The following is an 18,767-nucleotide window of genomic DNA, read 5'->3' as shown; positions in this document are numbered from 1 at the left end:
AAGGACGAGTGCCAAGTCCAAGGAGTCGAGCCTAAGCGGTGTGCCATCTGCTATGGAGCCCACGAAGCCACGGACTGCAAGCGTGCGGATTTCATCCGGTGGCGGCAGCAGGCGTCGAAACCAAACCCGTCCGTACGGAAGTCGGATAAGCAGCACAACACTTGCGTACACAATCCGCGTCAACGCGTCGATCTAGCCGTCTCAAATCAAACCAACGACGATCATCGCACGGAGCCATCTTGGTTGGTTGCCCTGCATATCTCCAGCGGCAGCACGTTGTCTCAAAAATCTTGGCGCCTGGTCCAACAAGCGTCTCAAGCCGTCAAGCGTCGATCGCGGTCCACATCTGGCTTGGCTACCTCGAGATCATCGGAAACGGCAACAACCAGATGCGGGACCTCCGGAGGAGCAGTTCAGCAGCACGAAGATTGATCTTCCGCCAAATCTCCTAAAGGGGGAGATGTTGTAGGCTATGCTAACTATCAGCACTCTCAGGACAGTTCGTTCCGGCGACCCAACAAGATGGACGTATTAAAAACCTCAGTTACCAAACAAGTTGTCTTTCTTTGAAGTCGAGCAACGGCTACAACACTTGAGTTTCGTGTCAAGAAGCACGCCGAGGTCCTTGGTACAGTTCTCCCGGGAGTAGGACAAACTTGATTGGATTGCGTTTCCTGGAAGAAGTGACATCGAAGCACTTGATTGTGAGACAACCATGCGATTTGTTTCACACTATCCCGCGAAGATGGGCAGTTCCTGTTGGGAGAGCTCTCGAGCATCGGCTGATGAAAACAAAACGCGTGAAAGGTAGCTTGTGGATAAGAATGTGATATTGCACATTTGTAACTAAGAACTACAGTCTGATACATTGTATTAACTTGTATTGTTGTTTTGTCAAAATCCTACAAAGGCAGTAACCAAGTGCCTGCTCATCTACAGTTAGACTTTACCATTAGTTATGATTAATTTCGACCTTATAAATATGCAATGCACGTTTTGGAGATAGATGGTTGATCATGTGTTGTTGTCCTTCTCGTCAATTTGAATGTTATTGCAAGCACGTTCTCTTTTGTTTGTATTTAGCTGTAAAGCTGTTGCGTTTGCTACGTTTTATTTCTTCTACTCGCATGATATTTGGGAAACTTTTGCTCGATTCCTACGCCTATTGGTTCGCTAATCTACCTTTTGTAATATTGAAACATGCAAACAACTGCCGAAAGAGTTCATTCTTAAATTTCAGTGGGTCAAAACTCAAAAAGACTGTTTAACGTAGGAATAGTGTTCCGCCGCCAGTTTGAACAGCACTACGAGGCGAATATGTCATTGTATCTTTGACGTGAAACAATAGATAGGAAGGTGGCGGGTGCTGAGCGCTTAGTTCGGCGTGGGCATCGTCTTCAATCGTTCGAACGCAGCCTTCTCCAGAGCTTCGCGATGGTCGGGGTGGGAAATCTGAATTAGCTCGTAGGCTCGCTGGCGCAGCGTCTTTCCAAACAGATACGCGATTCCGTACTCGGTGACAACATAATGCACATGGGCTCGAGACGTCACCACACCGGCACCTGTGTGGAATAAACACCGGTCGTGATTGCAGGTTCTCATTCAAATTATGAGTTTACTCACCCAGCTTGAGCGTTGGGACAATCTTGCTCTGTCCCTTGTTGGTAACGGAGGCCAACGCGATGATGGGCTTGCCCTTGCCATCGAAACCTTCCGCAGCGCCGCGAATGAAATCGACCTGGCCACCGAATCCGGAGTACATGCGGGTGCCGATCGAATCAGCGCAAACCTGACCGGTCAGATCGACCTCGAGGGCCGAGTTGATTGCGGTCATTTTCGGGTTGCGCGCTACGATGCCTACGTTGTTGACGTAGTTGATCTCAAGCATTTCTGTAACGAGATTAAGTTCGTGTTAAAACCTTCAGTTCTTATCGAAATGAAAAAAAAAGTAAACTCTCACCGATGAACGGATTGTTGTCGACAAAGTCGTACAGCTTCTTGGTACCGATCAGGAAGGACCCGACGATGCGTCCCCGGTGGTAAACCTTTTTGTCGTTGGTAACGCAACCTTTGTTGACAAGGTCGACCACGCCGCCGGCGAACATTTCCGAGTGAATTCCAAGATCCTTGTGGTTGTGCAGGGCATTTAGCACCGCATCCGGAATGTTTCCAATGCCCATCTGCAGGGTGGCTCCGTCCTCGACCAGATTTTCGGCAATCAGTTTGCCGATCTTGGTTTCCGTCTCGGACATTTCTTTGTGTGCGTGCGCCGGCAGAGGAATATCCACGTTCACGGCATAGTCAAAGTGCGACTCGTGAATGATTGAATCACCAAAGGTACGAGGCATCTGCTTGTTCACCTGGGCAATGATTGTCTTGGAGTTTTCCAGAGCCGCTCGCACACAGTCGACGCTGGTTCCCAGGGTGGCATAACCGTGCTCATCCGGAGGTGAAACCGAAACGATCGCAACATCCGGCTGGATCAGCTTGCGACGGAACAGAATCGGGATTTCATGCAAAAAGATGGGAATTGCATCGCCACGCCCCTCGGCTACAGCTTGACGTACGTTTCCTCCCATGAACGTTGACTTGGAGCGGAAAATATCCTTGCAGTCCGGAGCGCAGTAGGAGGCCGGTCCTTCGGTGTGCATGTGCACAACGGTGATGTCACGCAGGCTGCTATCCTTGCCATGCTTGGTCATTGCATCGAGCACATGGATTGGGGTTGCGGCGGCACCGGAAGCAAACACGGTGTTTCCTGGAGTGAGAATGCAAAGAAAGGTGTTGGTGGTTATATTACAAACAATCGTTATAAAATGTCAACTTTCATGTGCAGTACCAATCAAAAACCATACAGTTTGATTCCCATATTGCCCAAACTCGTATGGTTCGATAAAAGTTCCCCGATCACAAAATGTTGCAATATCCACGGCACAGAAATTCGTTGCGTTGCAGGCCCGTACCCTAACCAGGACAGTTCATGGCCGATCATCCGATGCTCTCCCTAAAAACTTCGGACAATCGAGCCATGAAAAACATATTTGTAATTTTATAACTATTCTTATTGCCAAACACAAATTCGAGTTAGAATGTAACAAAAATGACTTTTTGGCGGGCATACAGGGGTTTGTTCCCGTGGGCATACTGAGTCCAAATCCCAAATATGAGCTCGATTGGACGTAACAGGAGCTGGCGCTTTGCATTTGAATTTTAAATGGGATTTAACCCGCAAATTCCTGAATGCCCGCCAAAAGGTCATTATTGTTACGGAATCGGAATCGACGTAACACCTTATAATGTGGCCCTCTTAATCCTTGCGGTTTCGTCAACGAATCCACAGGCGTGTATCGTTCTTTTTGCCTCTGCCTCTCGGGTCTCCTAAGTGTGAAGGTATGTATGGCACGGGGAGAGGGCGCCGAATACCTATATTTACACTTAGTTTTTTTTTGCGTCCGCCTCGGGATTCCACCCGGCGACCCCTGGATTTTGAGTCCAGTGCGCAGTCCGATTGATCCACAGGCACACTCTAGATACATGTATCAAGCATGTGTTATATGTACCAACGCTATCGATAACCGAAGCCATGATTATCTGTGCTTAAAAAACAGTAATTAGCGATTATTTTGGTACGTTCCTAAGCTCCTGCTTTCGAACAAGGCTCTTCCTTCAAGCTGGTGTATCGTTTTTGGTCGCTTCAGTGGAAAATTGGGCGTAATCTGGGACGGGACGGCTATATAGGGTCTTCTTTTTGAGTGTTTACGGTTTTATTCTTGTTCTGTTTTTTGCAAGAAAATGCGTGTTGGAATAAAAAGGTAGCTTGACAATTCAAATTTTCTTGAAGATGTTTTTCAACTCATTGCTTATGCATGTGGATGATTTTTTCTTTGGTTAAAATTTTGTTTCGATTTTGGCCACAGATTTTTTGAATTGGGCTGTTAAAATTTGTGGTTGGACGTGGGAGGAGAATCCTGAGTATATATCCCATCGTTTTACGGTGGATCCGTTCGTAGCTACCGGATACAAATCACTAGAAATAAAAATTAATGCCGTTCAATTGAAAATGTTTTAATCAATCTAATAAGGCCGATGCAAATATTTAAAAAAGTTTTTGTCCCTTGGCCCTGGCCGAGGTCAAGGGGGGGGGGGCAAAAATAAAAAAATATAAAAATTTAAATAACAAGCCATAATCTTCACATTTAAATGAAAAAAGTGTTTTAAAATGCATTTTACACTAGTTCAGTTGTTTTGCAATCATTAGTTTTCAAAAAATCTAAGATTTCATGAAAACAAAAATTGTATCGAAAAAAAAATTGTGCATCGAAAATTTTCAAAAAATCTTAAGATTTTTTAATAAACCCAAACATGCTTAAAATGATTTTAAACGCAGGAGAATGTATTTTAATTTGATTTCAGCTGGTTGCACTTGCAGGCCAAAGATTGATACCTAAGAGCATGCAATGGCACTGACCTTGTTGCGTGCTCTTCGGTTGACGTCTACGTAAGGAAAATCCTGGAAGGAGCGCAACTAACTACATCCGTAGTTCTGTTAGATCATCCGAATTATCTTGATCAGAACAGTATAGCTCTGGTTCCTTGCAAGTGTCCTATTTTCTTACCTCCACGTTGGCTTGGTTTTCATGATGACCTAGCTGGTGGCCTGTGGAAACGGATCGTAAACCTTTGACCACCGCGGGTCAGAGTCGAGACGGCAAAAAGAAAGGGGCGCGACAATGTGGGAAAGGGAAATAATTTGTGATTGTAGACGGTATTGTTTTGATTCGCAGTATGTTGAGTCAACTGCTGTGGATGTACCTGAAACATCGCACAACGGGGTTTCTCTTCTCTTCATTCTCAGCTACCACCTATCTCCTATTTTTATTTTTGCTCTATTGATTCCCACTTTTTCACTGATTCTTCTATTTAATATCATTTGATTTTGATTTTACTAACTTTTGATTCTCTTATCTCTCGAAGCATTTCCACTCTTTTTTACCAATTGAGACTGCTGTAACAAACTTTGTTTTTTTTTTTTCTTAAACATATACTTTTCCTTAATGTACTAGTAATATCAAGTCTATTTATCATTTGCCTAATCTTTTTTTATTTTATTGCGAATTTATTTATTTGAATAATTCTTTATCTGTCATATAAATTATCATTACTTTAATCTAAGCTTGTTTTGTATCTCTATTTATTAACTAATGTCTAATTTTACATCTAATACATCTAGCTTCTCATTTTTATTCTTTAAAATTCGCTCATCATTCTCTTATTATTGATTCTTGATTTTTATAAAATAAATTCTCTTTTACTGTCTATTGTTTTCAATCTTCACCCTTTTTTTCAAACTAGTGAGGTTTGAGCCCTTACTCAATTTATGGAATGGTTAAAGGATTAACACAAATATTACTATTGTACTTTTGGTAAACTTTTATAAAATGCTTAGGACCAAAAATTGTAACAAATCACCGCGACAAAAGAAATAGCAACAAATAAACACGACTCAACACTAGGAAAGATTTCAGGAGAAAACAATACACAGTAAATAACAATTAGTTTTTGAATTCATACTAAACAGTTTTTGCTTTAATGAAAGTTAATAGGCACACTATAGATGGTTAGGCGCTTATACTTACATCAAACCCTACGTAATGTACCACCCCCGGCCGAGTTAAAATGCGTAACCGGAAAAGAAGGTGTGCATGCCTGGCACGAACACTCAAAGCGTGTTCTAGCGTGTTGCTCGTACTGACTCAGAGCAAGGGTGAGATGTAGGTGTAGAGCAGTGCGTGTTCGTCGGGAATCTAGTGCATAAGATCGGCCAAGGCCCGTTCTTACACTGGAAATTGCGAATTGCGACATCGGGAATGCTTTTAAAACCGTTAAAAAAAATTAAGCAACTTATTTATCACACAGCAACTTCTGAAAGGGGCGGTAAGACATTTCTCTTATGGTTATGTCGTGCCGTCCCTTTCAAATGTTGCTCCAGAAATATCCGTCACTGTGTTATCTTCCGGCAAAACTATGCACGCGCATACCGGTGGCAATGCACGACATTGGCCTTGGCTCGCCAAATTATCTCTCAGCCTTTTCTACTGACCTTCCCATTATAAACACACGTGTGTGTATCTGTGCGGGGATAGATTGTCATGCCACACATCAACTGAAGCTACCAGACTGCCACCCGCAATCGCATCTTCTGTTTTCGTGCGTCTTTCCATTACCGGTTCAAACCTGTTTCTATTTTTGGTTGTGTGTGCTCTGATTTTATTTTCGAAAGAGGAAACCGAAAGTGCTTACTCATTATAAGGTTTTGTTTAGGCATGTTTTGTATCAACTGATTAGTGATAATAATTTTTCGACTGTCTAGTAATCACTCATATTCTCATCCAATATGATAAATTGCTTTACGAACTAGAAGCTTAACTGCAGAGCAAGTTGGTACGAGCTGAGGCGGAGATTTGTTCCGATAATATGCAACGATAATATTGGTGGCGAAGCAAGCTGCGCGTGCGTAATAAATAAGCGAATGTGTTGCTCCGTGTTCTCTGTTTGATAAAGTTTCGCTTCATTTATTGCCGCCACGGACGGGACGACACACCAGTTAACTTTGCACTACCACAAATGTGCAATGTTAGGTAATGACTGGTTCCATGTGAACAAATTTGTGACTTTGATGGAACCAGTCAGGAGGCACGATTACTTAGCAGCTACAATTAGCATCGGTTCACATTAGTTTAGCACTTTTTGCAGAAAAAGGTGACAATTATTGTAATTTAATTTGCACTATAGCGCCGGAATGTGATGACTTCAAAGGACATGTGGGAGGAAGAAAAATAAGACGCACATTATGCAAGATAAGATTTAAAATTAGTTTGCCTCTAGCACAAGTTCAATGTTTATTGAATCAGTTGAGTTTTGTTTGCCATCGGCAGCAGCAAGCAAATCGGGGTGAACGATTTCAAAATAATAAACTGATACGGCCCGGACCGTCCGCCGAGACTGCACGAACTGGAATCAGCCAAGAGGGGACAAAGTACATTCGAGTGGCTCATGTTCTGATAGAGTTTGACTTTGTTTCTTAAGTTTTCTCCCTGATTACTCACTGGGTCAACTCTGATTAGTTGCTTAAAGTTTCGTGCCTCGCAACAATTTAAAGTCATTTTCCGGCGCTGGCAGGCCAAAGGTGCCAGTTCAAGTTCACGGCGCCTGTTCGATGCGTTTTCTTATTTTAAATTGATATTTCATCACCTGGAACACCAAGCGAATAAAGGTGGGTCCTGGGTTTTCATCACTCCTGAAAGTGTCGCTTATTGTTGAGATTTTTCTGATGCTGATTTTTTGATCTTGGAATTCTATGTGTTGATATGGAGCAGCACGACGTTTACGCAGTTATTGTGGAGCTATTTTTAACACGTTCCAGTCCTTCAATGAATTGCGTCTTCAGAATAGCAAAACGCACGATTTACTAATTTCAGAGATTATGTTTGCAAACATTAAAAGAATTACTTTTACTGCTTATTGTGAAAATATTCTTAATTAGGTAACAAGACCATTGACCTCGTGCAAATGTGTTATGTCCGCAGAGTTGTGACGCCGAGTCCTGCTCGGCTCATCCGAGATGACTTAGCAAATTTTCAAAATATGTAATCGCAAAAATAAAACACACTCGATTGCGTAACCAGCCAGAGGATGCTGCTTTCTGCATGTACATCGGAAGGTGGGCAAGGAACTAACCTGATTTGATGCATTTGACGGCTTCTTCCGCCGTCGTGTAGGTCGGTTTTCGGTCCATAGGCTGCGAGATTTGGTTGGAATAGGTGAAATAGGTGTTAACCTTCTGGGACGAGGACGAAGCCACCGCAAACCGCGGGGCAAACCGGAGCGCCAAAGAAGACATCATCTTGACTGCCGTAGTCGTCGTGGCTCACTAATTCTGGGTCAGATGGGATGTTGCCTCCAAGTTCCAACACTCTTCCGTGTGTGTTTGATTCGCCTGAGGTCTAAATTGAACTTAATTCAATCAGAGTGGGCTGTTAAAAGAGACCAAATAACAAACAAAACTGTCAACTTGACAAACTTCAAAACCGGAAGGAGTCAACAAAACGCAGGATTTTCAGTTTCCCAAATCCCTTTGAGCAAGAACACCACTCGAAGATACACACCTTTTTCTCCCTTTTTATCCTAGAACGGAATGCACATACAGACACACAAAAACGCGCACACACGCACGGAAATTTAGCCAACACCGCGGCGGACGGCTGCTGAGGTGCGATCGAATCGAAAGAAGAAACAAGACTGAACTTTTTAGCTGTTTTGCGTTTTGGTCGTGCTCCTCACCTCGCTCAGATTGTGCAGGGATAGCAAACCTCCGATGGTTTGATAACGAAATGTTTTTGAAAACTGCGTCAATAAGAAATTGTCGATAAAAATTGTAAATTTTTATGGTCATCAAACAATTAAGTTTGACAATTTTATAGATTTTCAAAATCCAACCCAAAAAAGGCGGAACACGTGATAAAATTGCAATTATCAGTAATTTCAACCCAATGGGTTTTTACTATGCCTTCTGAGCTGGTGTTACCGCTAAAAAGCTTAAAAAAGCATGAACCCCAAAAAACACAAAATCTTGAAAGAGCTTTATTTAGCTCATCTAGATATATTTTTTGTCTAAAGTTGTATTGTTAATTTGATTTTGGTTCACCGCGGTAAATTTTCTTGAATTATTTCGAACTGTCAAAAATCCACCAACGCAATAACCACATTGATCACACAATAAACTGTGGTAGAAAAGTATCCACCGCGATCTATATTTGGAACCATTCATAAACCACGTGGAAACTTTTTTGGGAATCTGTTACTCCCCCTCGTGGACAATTGTCGCTTTATAAATTGTCCGACGAAATGATTTCATAAATATTAATACCAATCAAATGTATTTTTTTTTTTTAATTTGGTGCTAGGGTCAATTTTTCGAAAAAATGCCAAGCATTGAAGGTCTGTACCGAGCTCTAGAGAGCTCAAAATTTCAATGTTATTTATGAAGAATTAGGCAGAGCAGTTTAACAAAACGTCTTTATTCTTCGGAGATTACAAGAAAAGAGAAAGATTTAGCTGACAAACTAGCATGGCTTACTAAGATCTGTTTGTCGGTTGCCTAAAGCACCGTTAGCCGTAACTAGGGCCGTCCACTACACGGTTGCTTATCAACACCCTCGCTCAACCGAAACAAATCTAGCACTTTGCATCAAACCTGATCACATTTCTGCGAATCATGCTTCGCCAACAAGCACGATTTTATCCTATTTACGCAGCGCCTAACTTTAATCTTCAACTTGGTCTTCTCATCGTTCTTCGTCTGCTTTGACAACTCCATCCTCTCACAGCATTGCTTCGCTCCGTCAGCTGGCAGGTTTCCAACGATCGATTCAGCTCCAGCATTCCGAGCGAGGATCGCCTCGCTGTCCTTCTTTGGTCCAGTGGATCCTGTAAAACATTCACCAGCAAAAAAACTTCCGCCACAGCTTGTTACGGTTGCAAGGGACTTACCCACGATTTTGCGCTCCGGTCCGCTAGGCCTCGTGGACACTTCTGCAGAGCAGTTGTCACGTTCTGGTTGCGAAGGGAGCGCGCCGTTGGGTCCCTCCTTGTCTTCGGCTTCCAACAGCTCCGCTACGCCGGGCTGTCTACCTGACGAGCCGGCGATCCGCACCTCTTTGCCTTCGTTCTCGGAGTTTCGTGGCAGCTTATCAGCTGAAACATCTTCAGCTTGTTCTTCCGCAAGTTTCCCGCCTCCGATCTCGCAGGATGGTTTTCCACCGTCTTCAACACCACCACGCCGGAAAACGTCCAACGCGTATAGTTGTCCAGATCGGCGTCCGCTGCCCACCATACGATCTCCCTTTTCAATGGACACTCTTCCACCAGCGAACTTCACGGTCATTCCAACGTCCTCGAGCCGCCGAACCGAGAACAGATTGCTTCGCAGCTCTGGCACGTAGAGCACATCGTTGACTACAGCCTGTAGCGACCTTCCCTTGACCAACATCCTAACTCGTACCGTGCCGATCGATTCCGCCACCAGCGACTGTCCCGATTTGGCCACGGCAATGTGCACCTTCCGAGCCAGCGGCCGCAGTTTCTCAAAGAGTGACTTGTCCCGCACCATGTGGCTTGTCGCTCCAGAATCCAGAAACCAGTCAACTTTTCGACCCACAGTAGGCGACGACCAATCAGCAACGTTGCCCGTAGCAACGCCAAACGCAATCTCGTTTTCGCTGGTCACGTTAGCTCTGCCAGACTTACCAGACCTCCAGCTTCTTTCCGATTCCATCTCGTCCGACTGTCCGTCGGGACAATCCGCTCGTTTGTGGCCATACCCACCACATCCGAAGCACTTTAGCGCTCTTCTCCTCCTGCTGACGAACGACGACTCACCAGGACAACTCTCCTCTTCACTTGGAACATCTTGACCGTTCCGCTTGGCCTATTCGTCCAGCAAGCGCTTTTTGATGTACTCAAGGGTCACGTCCTTCGGCTCGATCGTTTCAACCGCCGTCACCAGCGCGTTGAATGACCTGGGAAGCGCCAGTAGCAGCTGGCAAACCACGTCCTCCTTTTCCATCTTCACGCCGGCCGCTTTAAGCTCCCGCAGCAACATGTCAAACTGGACAAGGAACGCCGGGACATCCCCGCCTTCAGCCAAGCGGAGTTCCTGGAACCGCTTCTTCAGGAACAACTTGCCCGCAATCCCAACGCGCTCGAACGTGTTACGCAGCGCGTCCCAGGTCTCCTTAGCCGTCCGTGCGTCCTTCACGTGGTCCAGCTGGTCCTCGGCGATGCGGTTGACCAGGAGATTTCTGCAGCTCCGGTCATTCGCAACACGTTCAGCTCGACGCGTCCGCTTCTGCAGCTTCTGGTCCTGCGTGTCCGACTGCAGCTCCGCAAAGGCCGCCAGGTCCATCGGTTCAGCCACGCAATTTAGCAAACCTTTTGCCTCCAGGAGGACTTCCATCCGAAACTTCGAGTTGCCGTAATTCGCTCCGTCCAGCAACCAAATTTTCTCCTCCGACATCTTGCGCAAACTTCTTTAAACTTCGTTAACTGGGCCCATAACCTGAAGAATTAGGCAGAGCAGTTTAACAAAACGTCTTTATTCTTCTGAGGTTACAAGAAAAGAGAAAGATTTATCTGATAAACTAGCATGGCTTACTAAGATCTGTTTGTCGGTTGCCTAAAGCACCGTTAGCCGTAACTAGGGGCATCCACTACACGGTTGCTTATCAACAATTTATACTAAAAGATGCGCAAGGCCTACACGCCAATGATGCTGAAAATAAACGCTGGCCAAAAAGCCTCAAAAAGCGGCATTTTTGAAAGAAAATCTTTTTTTAGGGGTTAAATCCCATTTAAAAAATAAATGCAGAGCGCCAGCTTCTGTTACGTCCAATCAAGCTCATATTTTGAATTTGGGATTGGTATGCCCACCGGAACAAACCCTTGAATGCCCGCCTAAAAGTCATTTTTGGTATACTCTATTATCCATACTCCAAAACATGATTTGTATGGAGACCGGAGAATCGTCACTCAAACACTTTCAAGAGACAAAAATGATGATGATTATCCAGAATATTCGTAGCGCTCCCTGTTCAACTTTCGTTGGGTTTGGTCGTCTTTCGAGCTAGCTTAGCGCGTTTTCAACGGTGTTTTGTTAACTTTCGCCGACGGCCATGGCGGCGGCCGCGACGGTGGAGAGTGAGTGGACGGAGCACAGGGCTGAGAATGGAAGGACGTTCTACTGGAACGCGGCCTTGAGGAAAAGTGTGTGGGAGAAACCGGACGGGTTTCAACCCAAGCCGCAGGCGTCGTCGGGCATGGAGGTGGAAGACTCCGAAGGAGGAGGAGAGGACGGGGGCGAATTTCGTCCCGTGGTCAAGGTTCGCCGCAGGAAGGCTAAGGAGGAGATCAACGTCGGCGATGGCGGCAACGACGGCGATGTGGAGAAACTGCTCAGCAACAACAAGTTCAGCCCGCTAGCGGAGGAGAGCAACAACATCAACAATGCGAACCCAGCAGCAGAAAAAACCATCCCCGTGGTGCCAGCAACCGGCAAGTCGGCCGGGGAGAAGAAGCAGCCGCCGCTGGTGGTGAAAGAAATGAGCTTCGCCCGCCTTGCGAAGGTGATGTCGTCATGTGATGTCCAGCCGGAACACAAACTGACGCGGTATGGCACCAAAATTACGTGCTTCTCGAGCGACGACTTCGACGCGGTGCAAGCCCACTTGAAGAAGAACAAGGTGCAGTTCTACACGCACGGAAAGCGCAGTGCGAGACCGCACCGGGTAGTAATGCGAGGTCTCCCGAACGTGGAACCGGATTACATCAAGGAGCTGCTCAAGACGGAACATCAGCTGGACGTCTTGGCAGTACACGCCATCAGGCGGAAGCAGCAGCTTCCCGCCATCGATGAGACGCCTTTCATCGTGCTCTTCCCCAAGGGCACACCAGTCTGAAGGAGTTGAGTAGCAAGGTAAAGAAAGTGGGACCAGTCGTCGTCCGGTGGGTGGCCTACCGGAACAAAGAACCACACGTGACCCAGTGCAAGAACTGCTTGCAGTTCGGTCACGGAACCAGTAACTGCCATCTCAAGCCCAGATGCAGCAGCTGTGGGGGTACCCACAGCACGGAAAAGTGCAAATCAGAAGAAACGGAAGCCAAGAAATGTGTCAACTGTTCTGGATCCCACGAGGGTCTGGACCGCAGCTGTCCCAAACGTGAGCAGTTCATCCAGTCGAGGCAGCAGGCGTCCAAGCCGAAGCCACCAGCATGGAAGAAGGACAAACAGACTCCTGCAGGAGCCGTGTTTACCGCGGCGGATTTTCCTCCGCTACCTGGAGCGGTACCGGAAGATAAACATCCTCGTCCCACAGGAAGAAGTCAAGGAAATACTGGCACCGACGCCGGTGCAACCCCGAAGGAGCAACAAGGTGAACGGAAGCTGTACAGCGAGTCGGAGCTGTGGGCCATTTACCGAGAATACAGAGTTCGCTTGAGCCAGTGCAAGACACCCGAGGAACAGATTGATGTGATCGCACACTTGCTGACACATGGCACGAGGAAATGATCATCTAATTCAGTTACGGTTTTTTTATTATTATTATTTATTTTTTGTTGTTCTTTTGATCCTCGGTCCTAACCTGGTCTTAGCACCTAAAAGGACCTAATAAAAATAAGTTGTGAAGAAAAAAAAAATATTCGTAGGCAACTGTTGTTTGTTTGTATTGGGATATTGGAGTTTCGGATATTTTTTAGTGTGAACATTAATGAAAAGTATCATTTTCATACATGATTGAATAGTTCGATTCGTAAAGTTTATTTACAATTAATAACCCACGCAGGACTACGTGAATGATTTTACAGCCAACTATTTTAGTATGTGCCAAAAAACATAACATTCGATTTTCAAAAGCTGCAATATGACACAAAATATGTTTTAATGGAAACCAACTTAAGCATTGAATAAACAAAACATAACAGATAACAACATAATATTACGGCCTTTGCAACAAATGCAACATCCTGGATTGCACCCAACAATGAATGGTGACTAGATGAAAGTAATTAGATAAATATTTAATTTAGCACTGATCTTACAACAGAAAAAAGATTGAGGAAGAAGTGAACAATTTGATGTGTAGCACTAAAAACTGTGAATGCATTTAACTTCCAAGTTGATCTACGTTCCAAGTCGATCTCATGTAGTCTTCACTTTTCATTCAACTTCCTCCTGGTTTAAGAGAAACAGGATATTGCCTAGTATAATGTGCGTCTCTTAATTGTGTTCATGTTCATGCCGCTGACTGTTTTGTTACAAATTTAGTTTAGTTTTCGTTTTATTGTTTTTGCTATTGTTTACATCTGTGGACTATGGTAACTTGTTTTTATTTGGTTTCTTTCATTTGCAGGTCTACTTACGCTCTATAGAGGTTTCTAGCGCATTGCTCTCCTTTCACATTTCATGGTATTTTCTAGCTACATGTTTACTGCCGTTTTACGATGGAATGACGTATACGCCGTTTTCTGGATTTTTATGTTATGAAAACATTAATGATAGAGGATTGATCATGAAATTTTCGTTAAAGTGTGAAACTATACCGACTTACAAAGGATTGGCAAATCAAGATTTCTAAATCGAGTATAACATTTACCATTTTTGACATGTATGATGGTGTAGCGATTCATTTACCCACGGCAAAGCCACACCACGCCTGCTGTCAAAAATATTTATTATGATCGGAATTCATGACGAATCTCAGAATAAGTTGACAATGGCGTATTCATCATTTCGCTGTATAACGACAGTTAAGGAAACTGTTAGTTTCATGGCAATATGAAATGACATTGAATATGATAAATGAAACAACACAAAATTGTGTTCAAAAACTGCAAATATAAAATAAAATATAAAAACATTAAAGAATTCATATCTTAGTGGTTAACAAATCAAAGATTAGAAATTCGAAAAAAAACTTTTAAAAGTATTTCATTTCAAGTATGAGTAAAGTTATTCATATTAAATGTCATTTCATAAAACTAGAACAAAGGTGGTTCTATTTTGGGAGGGATTTTCTTTTTCATTTTTCGGAGCCAATATTCCTTAAAACTTGTTTTATGAGTTGTGATTGCGAATGAACCTACTTCACCTAAAAAACTTTTTTTCTGACAACGTTTTAATCATCTGACGCAAGTATAGTTGCAAAAAAAGGCTCCTTTTCCATTTTGATAAACATCAATCCCGTTTAACCTCCTACACATCAACTTTTGTCGCGGGTTTCACGCTTGGAACATACACAATTACCTTAAAACTACCTCCGTTGGTACACCAAACATTAATCTTACTGCGCTAGGCTCCGCTAAGTGGTGTGTACTTTTACTGCATTATTGTTGTTGAGTTTCTTACAAAATTATAATGTATTCATCACTTGTGTGTACTCTTCGTTTTGTGTTCTTTTACTCGGTGCCTGTTTTTATTTTTTGCTCAATTAAAAATAGGACGTGTCAGAGTGTTTCTTCTGCTTTCGCTGCTTCAGTTTCCAAAAAACATCAAATGCGAGTCTCCCAAGTCAGTCTCGAAACTCAACTCGTACCGAGTACGGAGCATCCGGTACGGATTACCGTCCAATCAGGGTAATGTTGAAGCAAAGCTGGTGATCCCGCTGATCGCCCCAGCCGCCGTTTCCTTTGCGCAGTTTTGTCTTTTTGATGACACTGGCTACCATCAGAGAGATGGACTTTGGATACAACTGGTGGGATCTCCGCGCTACCCTCAGCACCTGTTGCACCTTGGATATTACTTGGTTTGATTCGCAGTTGCTTTTCTTATGATGGACGCCACTGAAAGATTGTTGAAAAATGGAATCAGTTAGGAATGAGCAGCACCTCAAAACTTGGTTCTATTGCTTACCATTCGCCAATATGGAAGACCCGAGGTCCTTTGACGACCATCACGTGCAGCTTTTGCCTCAGACATTGCTGCGACACGTGCTGCAGCGACCAGTCCCAGTTGTAATCGTCGTACTCGCAAAAATGTCTTGCGCAACGCGTTATGTCGTGCCACGTGGTCCGATTGAAGGCCATGCCCATGTTGTGCTTGCTGCTGACCCAAGGTGTAACTTCGACCTGTTTGGAAGTGCACGGTAGCAAGGAAAACAGCGTTAATCAGATAGAAATTTGGGATTTATGTTGACAAAGGTTGTTAAAAATACATTCACTAGTCAACCTACGAACTTAAATCAGTTTGGCCAACGGTGTATTACCAAATGAAATAACACATTAATATAACACGCGCATTCTAACAGAAAAAAAATATTTAAAAAATCAACTGTTACTTAAATCACGCTTTCAAACAGTCGAGCTCTTAGACAAGGGTGGACAAGGAGGATGTTTGGAATCATAATGTTATGAAGACAAACTAATGCTAGCGTCTTAAATATGAGGATGTGGATGCAATAGATACACGGCAAACACGAACAATGACACACAGTAGAATGGTTAGTCTAAGTATACCTCTCAAAATCATGAAATAATAATCTAAATGGATAGCTTGACAGTATTTTGGGTTCTTAATGCTCATAATAAAATCGCGTGCATCATTGGAAGTGCTGAATTATGCTTGTCTTTAACGATTTTGAACAGAAGAGCTCAAAGTTTCAGGTCACGATAAGTACAAAGGTTGAGGCTCCCATGTGGATTCTTACAATTAAATCAGGATGGAACCAACAACAAATTCTGATTAGCGGCTCATGTTTTGAGTATTCTTGTTCTTATTCTATCCAAAAATATCCGCTGAAACGTTTGTTTGTTGGAATAATTATAAGTAAAACATAACACAATGTTTTAAAAGCAGCTAAAAACATACAAATTAAGAGGTAGCAACACGAGTCAATTTTGCGGGCATTTCAGGGCAAGTGTACTTGCCCGTAATCTTACAGAAACTTCAAACCAATTCCAGTCACTAGAGCTTATATTTGGGATTCGAGCTCAGTACACCTTTGGGTAATGCCCTGTAATACCCGCGAAATTGTCGGGTTTTGCTATGTACATATAGATACTTCAATATCAGCTTTTGAGCTTTACGTGATCGATGCATTGCAGCTAACGAATGATTTACAGTTTGAACGAAAACGAAATAAACACCATGAGCAACATCATTATGGATAGCAACGCAGATAATCACTACTCGACAAAACAAAACTTGTGTCAAGGGATTGACGATATCTCATCGGTTCCTCAGAGAAAAGGCATCCCCGAATCCGATGCAATCGACAGAATTTGATTTTATGTCCACGCGGACTGACGAGAAGCTGGTAAATTTTTTAACATAAAAAAATCGAACAATTTAAAAAAAACTTGCGTCTCCTCCCAACTATATGAGCCATCTACAAAAATATGGAGGCGCCTGGTGCATAGCCATTTCCTTTAAGCACAACGGAAACAACCAATACAAATGTATAAAAAAAGTTGTCAAGTTCGGGGGGGGTCCACAGCTAGCATTTTTTGTACGATTATAAAAATAAATATTAAAAGTTTAAAATTAAAATATTTGGAAATATTTTTTTAAATATATTTGTTTACTAAAATTTTATGTTTCTCAAAGGTCTATGGGTACTTCGGGATGTCCATGGTAATCCAAGGACTCCCTAGAGTTAAGATCTATGAGTCTACCGCCGTAACAAGCGAGAGGTCGTCGGATTTTGACCCCGGATCATGTGCGTATAGCACCAGTGGATATGGTAGACTACTATATGAATGTAATGGGATGTCCATGGTCATCCAAGGACTCCCTGGAGTTAAGATCTATGAGTCTACCGCCGTAACAAGCAAGAGGTCATCGGATTTTGACCCCGGATCATGTGCGTATAGCATCAGTGGATATGGTAGACTACTATATGAATGTAATGGGATGTACATGGTCATCCAAGGACTCCCTGGAGTTAAGATCTACGAGTCTACCGCCGTAACAAGCGAGAGGTCGTCGGATTTTGACCCCGGATCATGTGCGTATAGCACCAGTGGATATGGTAGACTACTATATGAATGTAATGGGATGTCCATGGTCATCCAAGGTCTCCCTGGAGTTAAGATCTATGAGTCTACCGCCGTAACAAGCAAGAGGTCGTCGGATTTTGACCCCAGATCATGTGCGTATAGCATCAGTGGATATGGTAGACTACTATATGAATGTAATGGGATGTCCATGGTCATCCAAGGACTCCCTGGAGTTAAGATCTACGAGTCTACCGCCGTAACAAGCAAGAGGTCGTCGGATTTTGACCCCGTATCATGTGCGTATAGCATCAGTGGATATGGTAGACTACTATATGAATGTAATAGGATGTCCATGGTCATCCAAGGACTCCCTGGAGTTAAGATCTACGAGTCTACCGCTGTAACAAGCAAGAGGTCGTCGGATTTTGACCCCGGATCATGTGCGTATAGCACCAGTGGATATGGTAGACTACTATATGAATGTAATGGGATGTCCATGGTCATCCAAGGACTCCCTGGAGTTAAGATCTACGAGTCTAGCGCCGTAACAAGCAAGAGGTCGTCGGATTTTGACCCCGGATCATGTGCGTATAGCACCAGTGGATATGGTAGACTACTATATGAATGTAATGGGATGTCCATGGTCATCCAAGGTCTCCCTGGAGTTAAGATCTATGAGTCTACCGCCGTAACAAGCAAGAGGTCGTCGGATTTTGACCCCGGATCATGTGCGTATAGCATCAGTGGATATGGTAGACTACTATATGAATGTAATGGGATGTCCATGGTCATCCAAGGACTCCCTGGAGTTAAGATCTACGAGTCTACCGCCGTAACAAGCAAGAGGTCGTCGGATTTTGACCCCGTATCATGTGCGTATAGCATCAGTGGATATGGTAGACTACTATATGAATGTAATGGGATGTCCATGGTCATCCAAGGACTCCTGGATTTAAGATCTACGAGTCTACCGCTGTAACAAGCAAGAGGTCGTCGGATTTTGACCCCGGATCATGTGCGTATAGCACCAGTGGATATGGTAGACTACTATATGAATGTAATGGGATGTCCATGGTCATCCAAGGACTCCCTTGAGTTAAGATCTACGAGTCTAGCGCCGTAACAAGCAAGAGGTCGTCGGATTTTGACCCCGGATCATGTGCGTATAGCATCAGTGGATATGGTAGACTACTATATGAATGTAATAGGATGTCCATGGT

The 18,767-nt window shown here is 43.7% G+C and overlaps 2 protein-coding genes across 13 annotated transcripts in view; both read right to left on the bottom strand.

Annotated features, from left to right (window-relative positions):
- Positions 1 to 864: 864 nt before the first annotated feature.
- LOC6035343 (4-hydroxybutyrate coenzyme A transferase) lies at positions 865 to 8,322 on the bottom strand. Its single transcript, XM_001845502.2, has 5 exons — positions 8,166 to 8,322; positions 7,738 to 8,033; positions 1,961 to 2,758; positions 1,624 to 1,890; positions 865 to 1,562 (listed from the first exon to the last, which is right to left on the bottom strand). Exons 2-5 carry the CDS (start codon positions 7,901 to 7,903, stop codon positions 1,375 to 1,377), a joined length of 1,419 nt encoding a protein of 472 aa, XP_001845554.1. The 5' UTR covers positions 7,904 to 8,033; positions 8,166 to 8,322; the 3' UTR covers positions 865 to 1,374.
- Positions 8,323 to 13,335: 5,013 nt separating this feature from the next.
- The window catches only part of LOC6035340 (alpha-1,6-mannosyl-glycoprotein 2-beta-N-acetylglucosaminyltransferase), a 74,336-nt gene continuing 68,904 nt past the window's right edge, over positions 13,336 to 18,767 (bottom strand). For all 12 annotated transcript variants that reach the window (XM_038248468.1, XM_038248472.1, XM_038248469.1 and 9 more), the window contains 2 exons: positions 15,464 to 15,678; positions 13,336 to 15,393 (listed from right to left, as the gene is read on the bottom strand). In XM_038248468.1, coding sequence (XP_038104396.1) covers positions 15,171 to 15,393; positions 15,464 to 15,678 — 438 coding nt within the window. In that variant the 3' untranslated portion in view covers positions 13,336 to 15,170. The remainder of the gene's footprint in view (positions 15,394 to 15,463; positions 15,679 to 18,767) is intronic.

This window comes from Culex quinquefasciatus, chromosome 1 (genome assembly GCF_015732765.1).
Source record: "Culex quinquefasciatus strain JHB chromosome 1, VPISU_Cqui_1.0_pri_paternal, whole genome shotgun sequence".
Classification (NCBI taxonomy): domain Eukaryota; kingdom Metazoa; phylum Arthropoda; class Insecta; order Diptera; family Culicidae; genus Culex; species Culex quinquefasciatus.
The sequence above is the reverse complement of the archived record's forward strand: the minus strand, read 5'-3'. Positions and strand labels throughout refer to the sequence as shown.

Excerpts from the sequence above, each read along its gene's own strand:
- LOC6035343 (XM_001845502.2), bottom strand. The coding sequence starts at position 7,903 with ATGATGTCTTCTTTGGCGCTCCGGTTTGCCCCGCGGTTTGCGGTGGCT. Across the intron at positions 2,759-7,737 it reads CGTCAAATGCATCAAATCAG|GAAACACCGTGTTTGCTTCC; the intron begins GTTAGTTCCTTG and ends TTCTCACTCCAG. Across the intron at positions 1,891-1,960 it reads CGACAACAATCCGTTCATCG|AAATGCTTGAGATCAACTAC; the intron begins GTGAGAGTTTAC and ends ATCTCGTTACAG.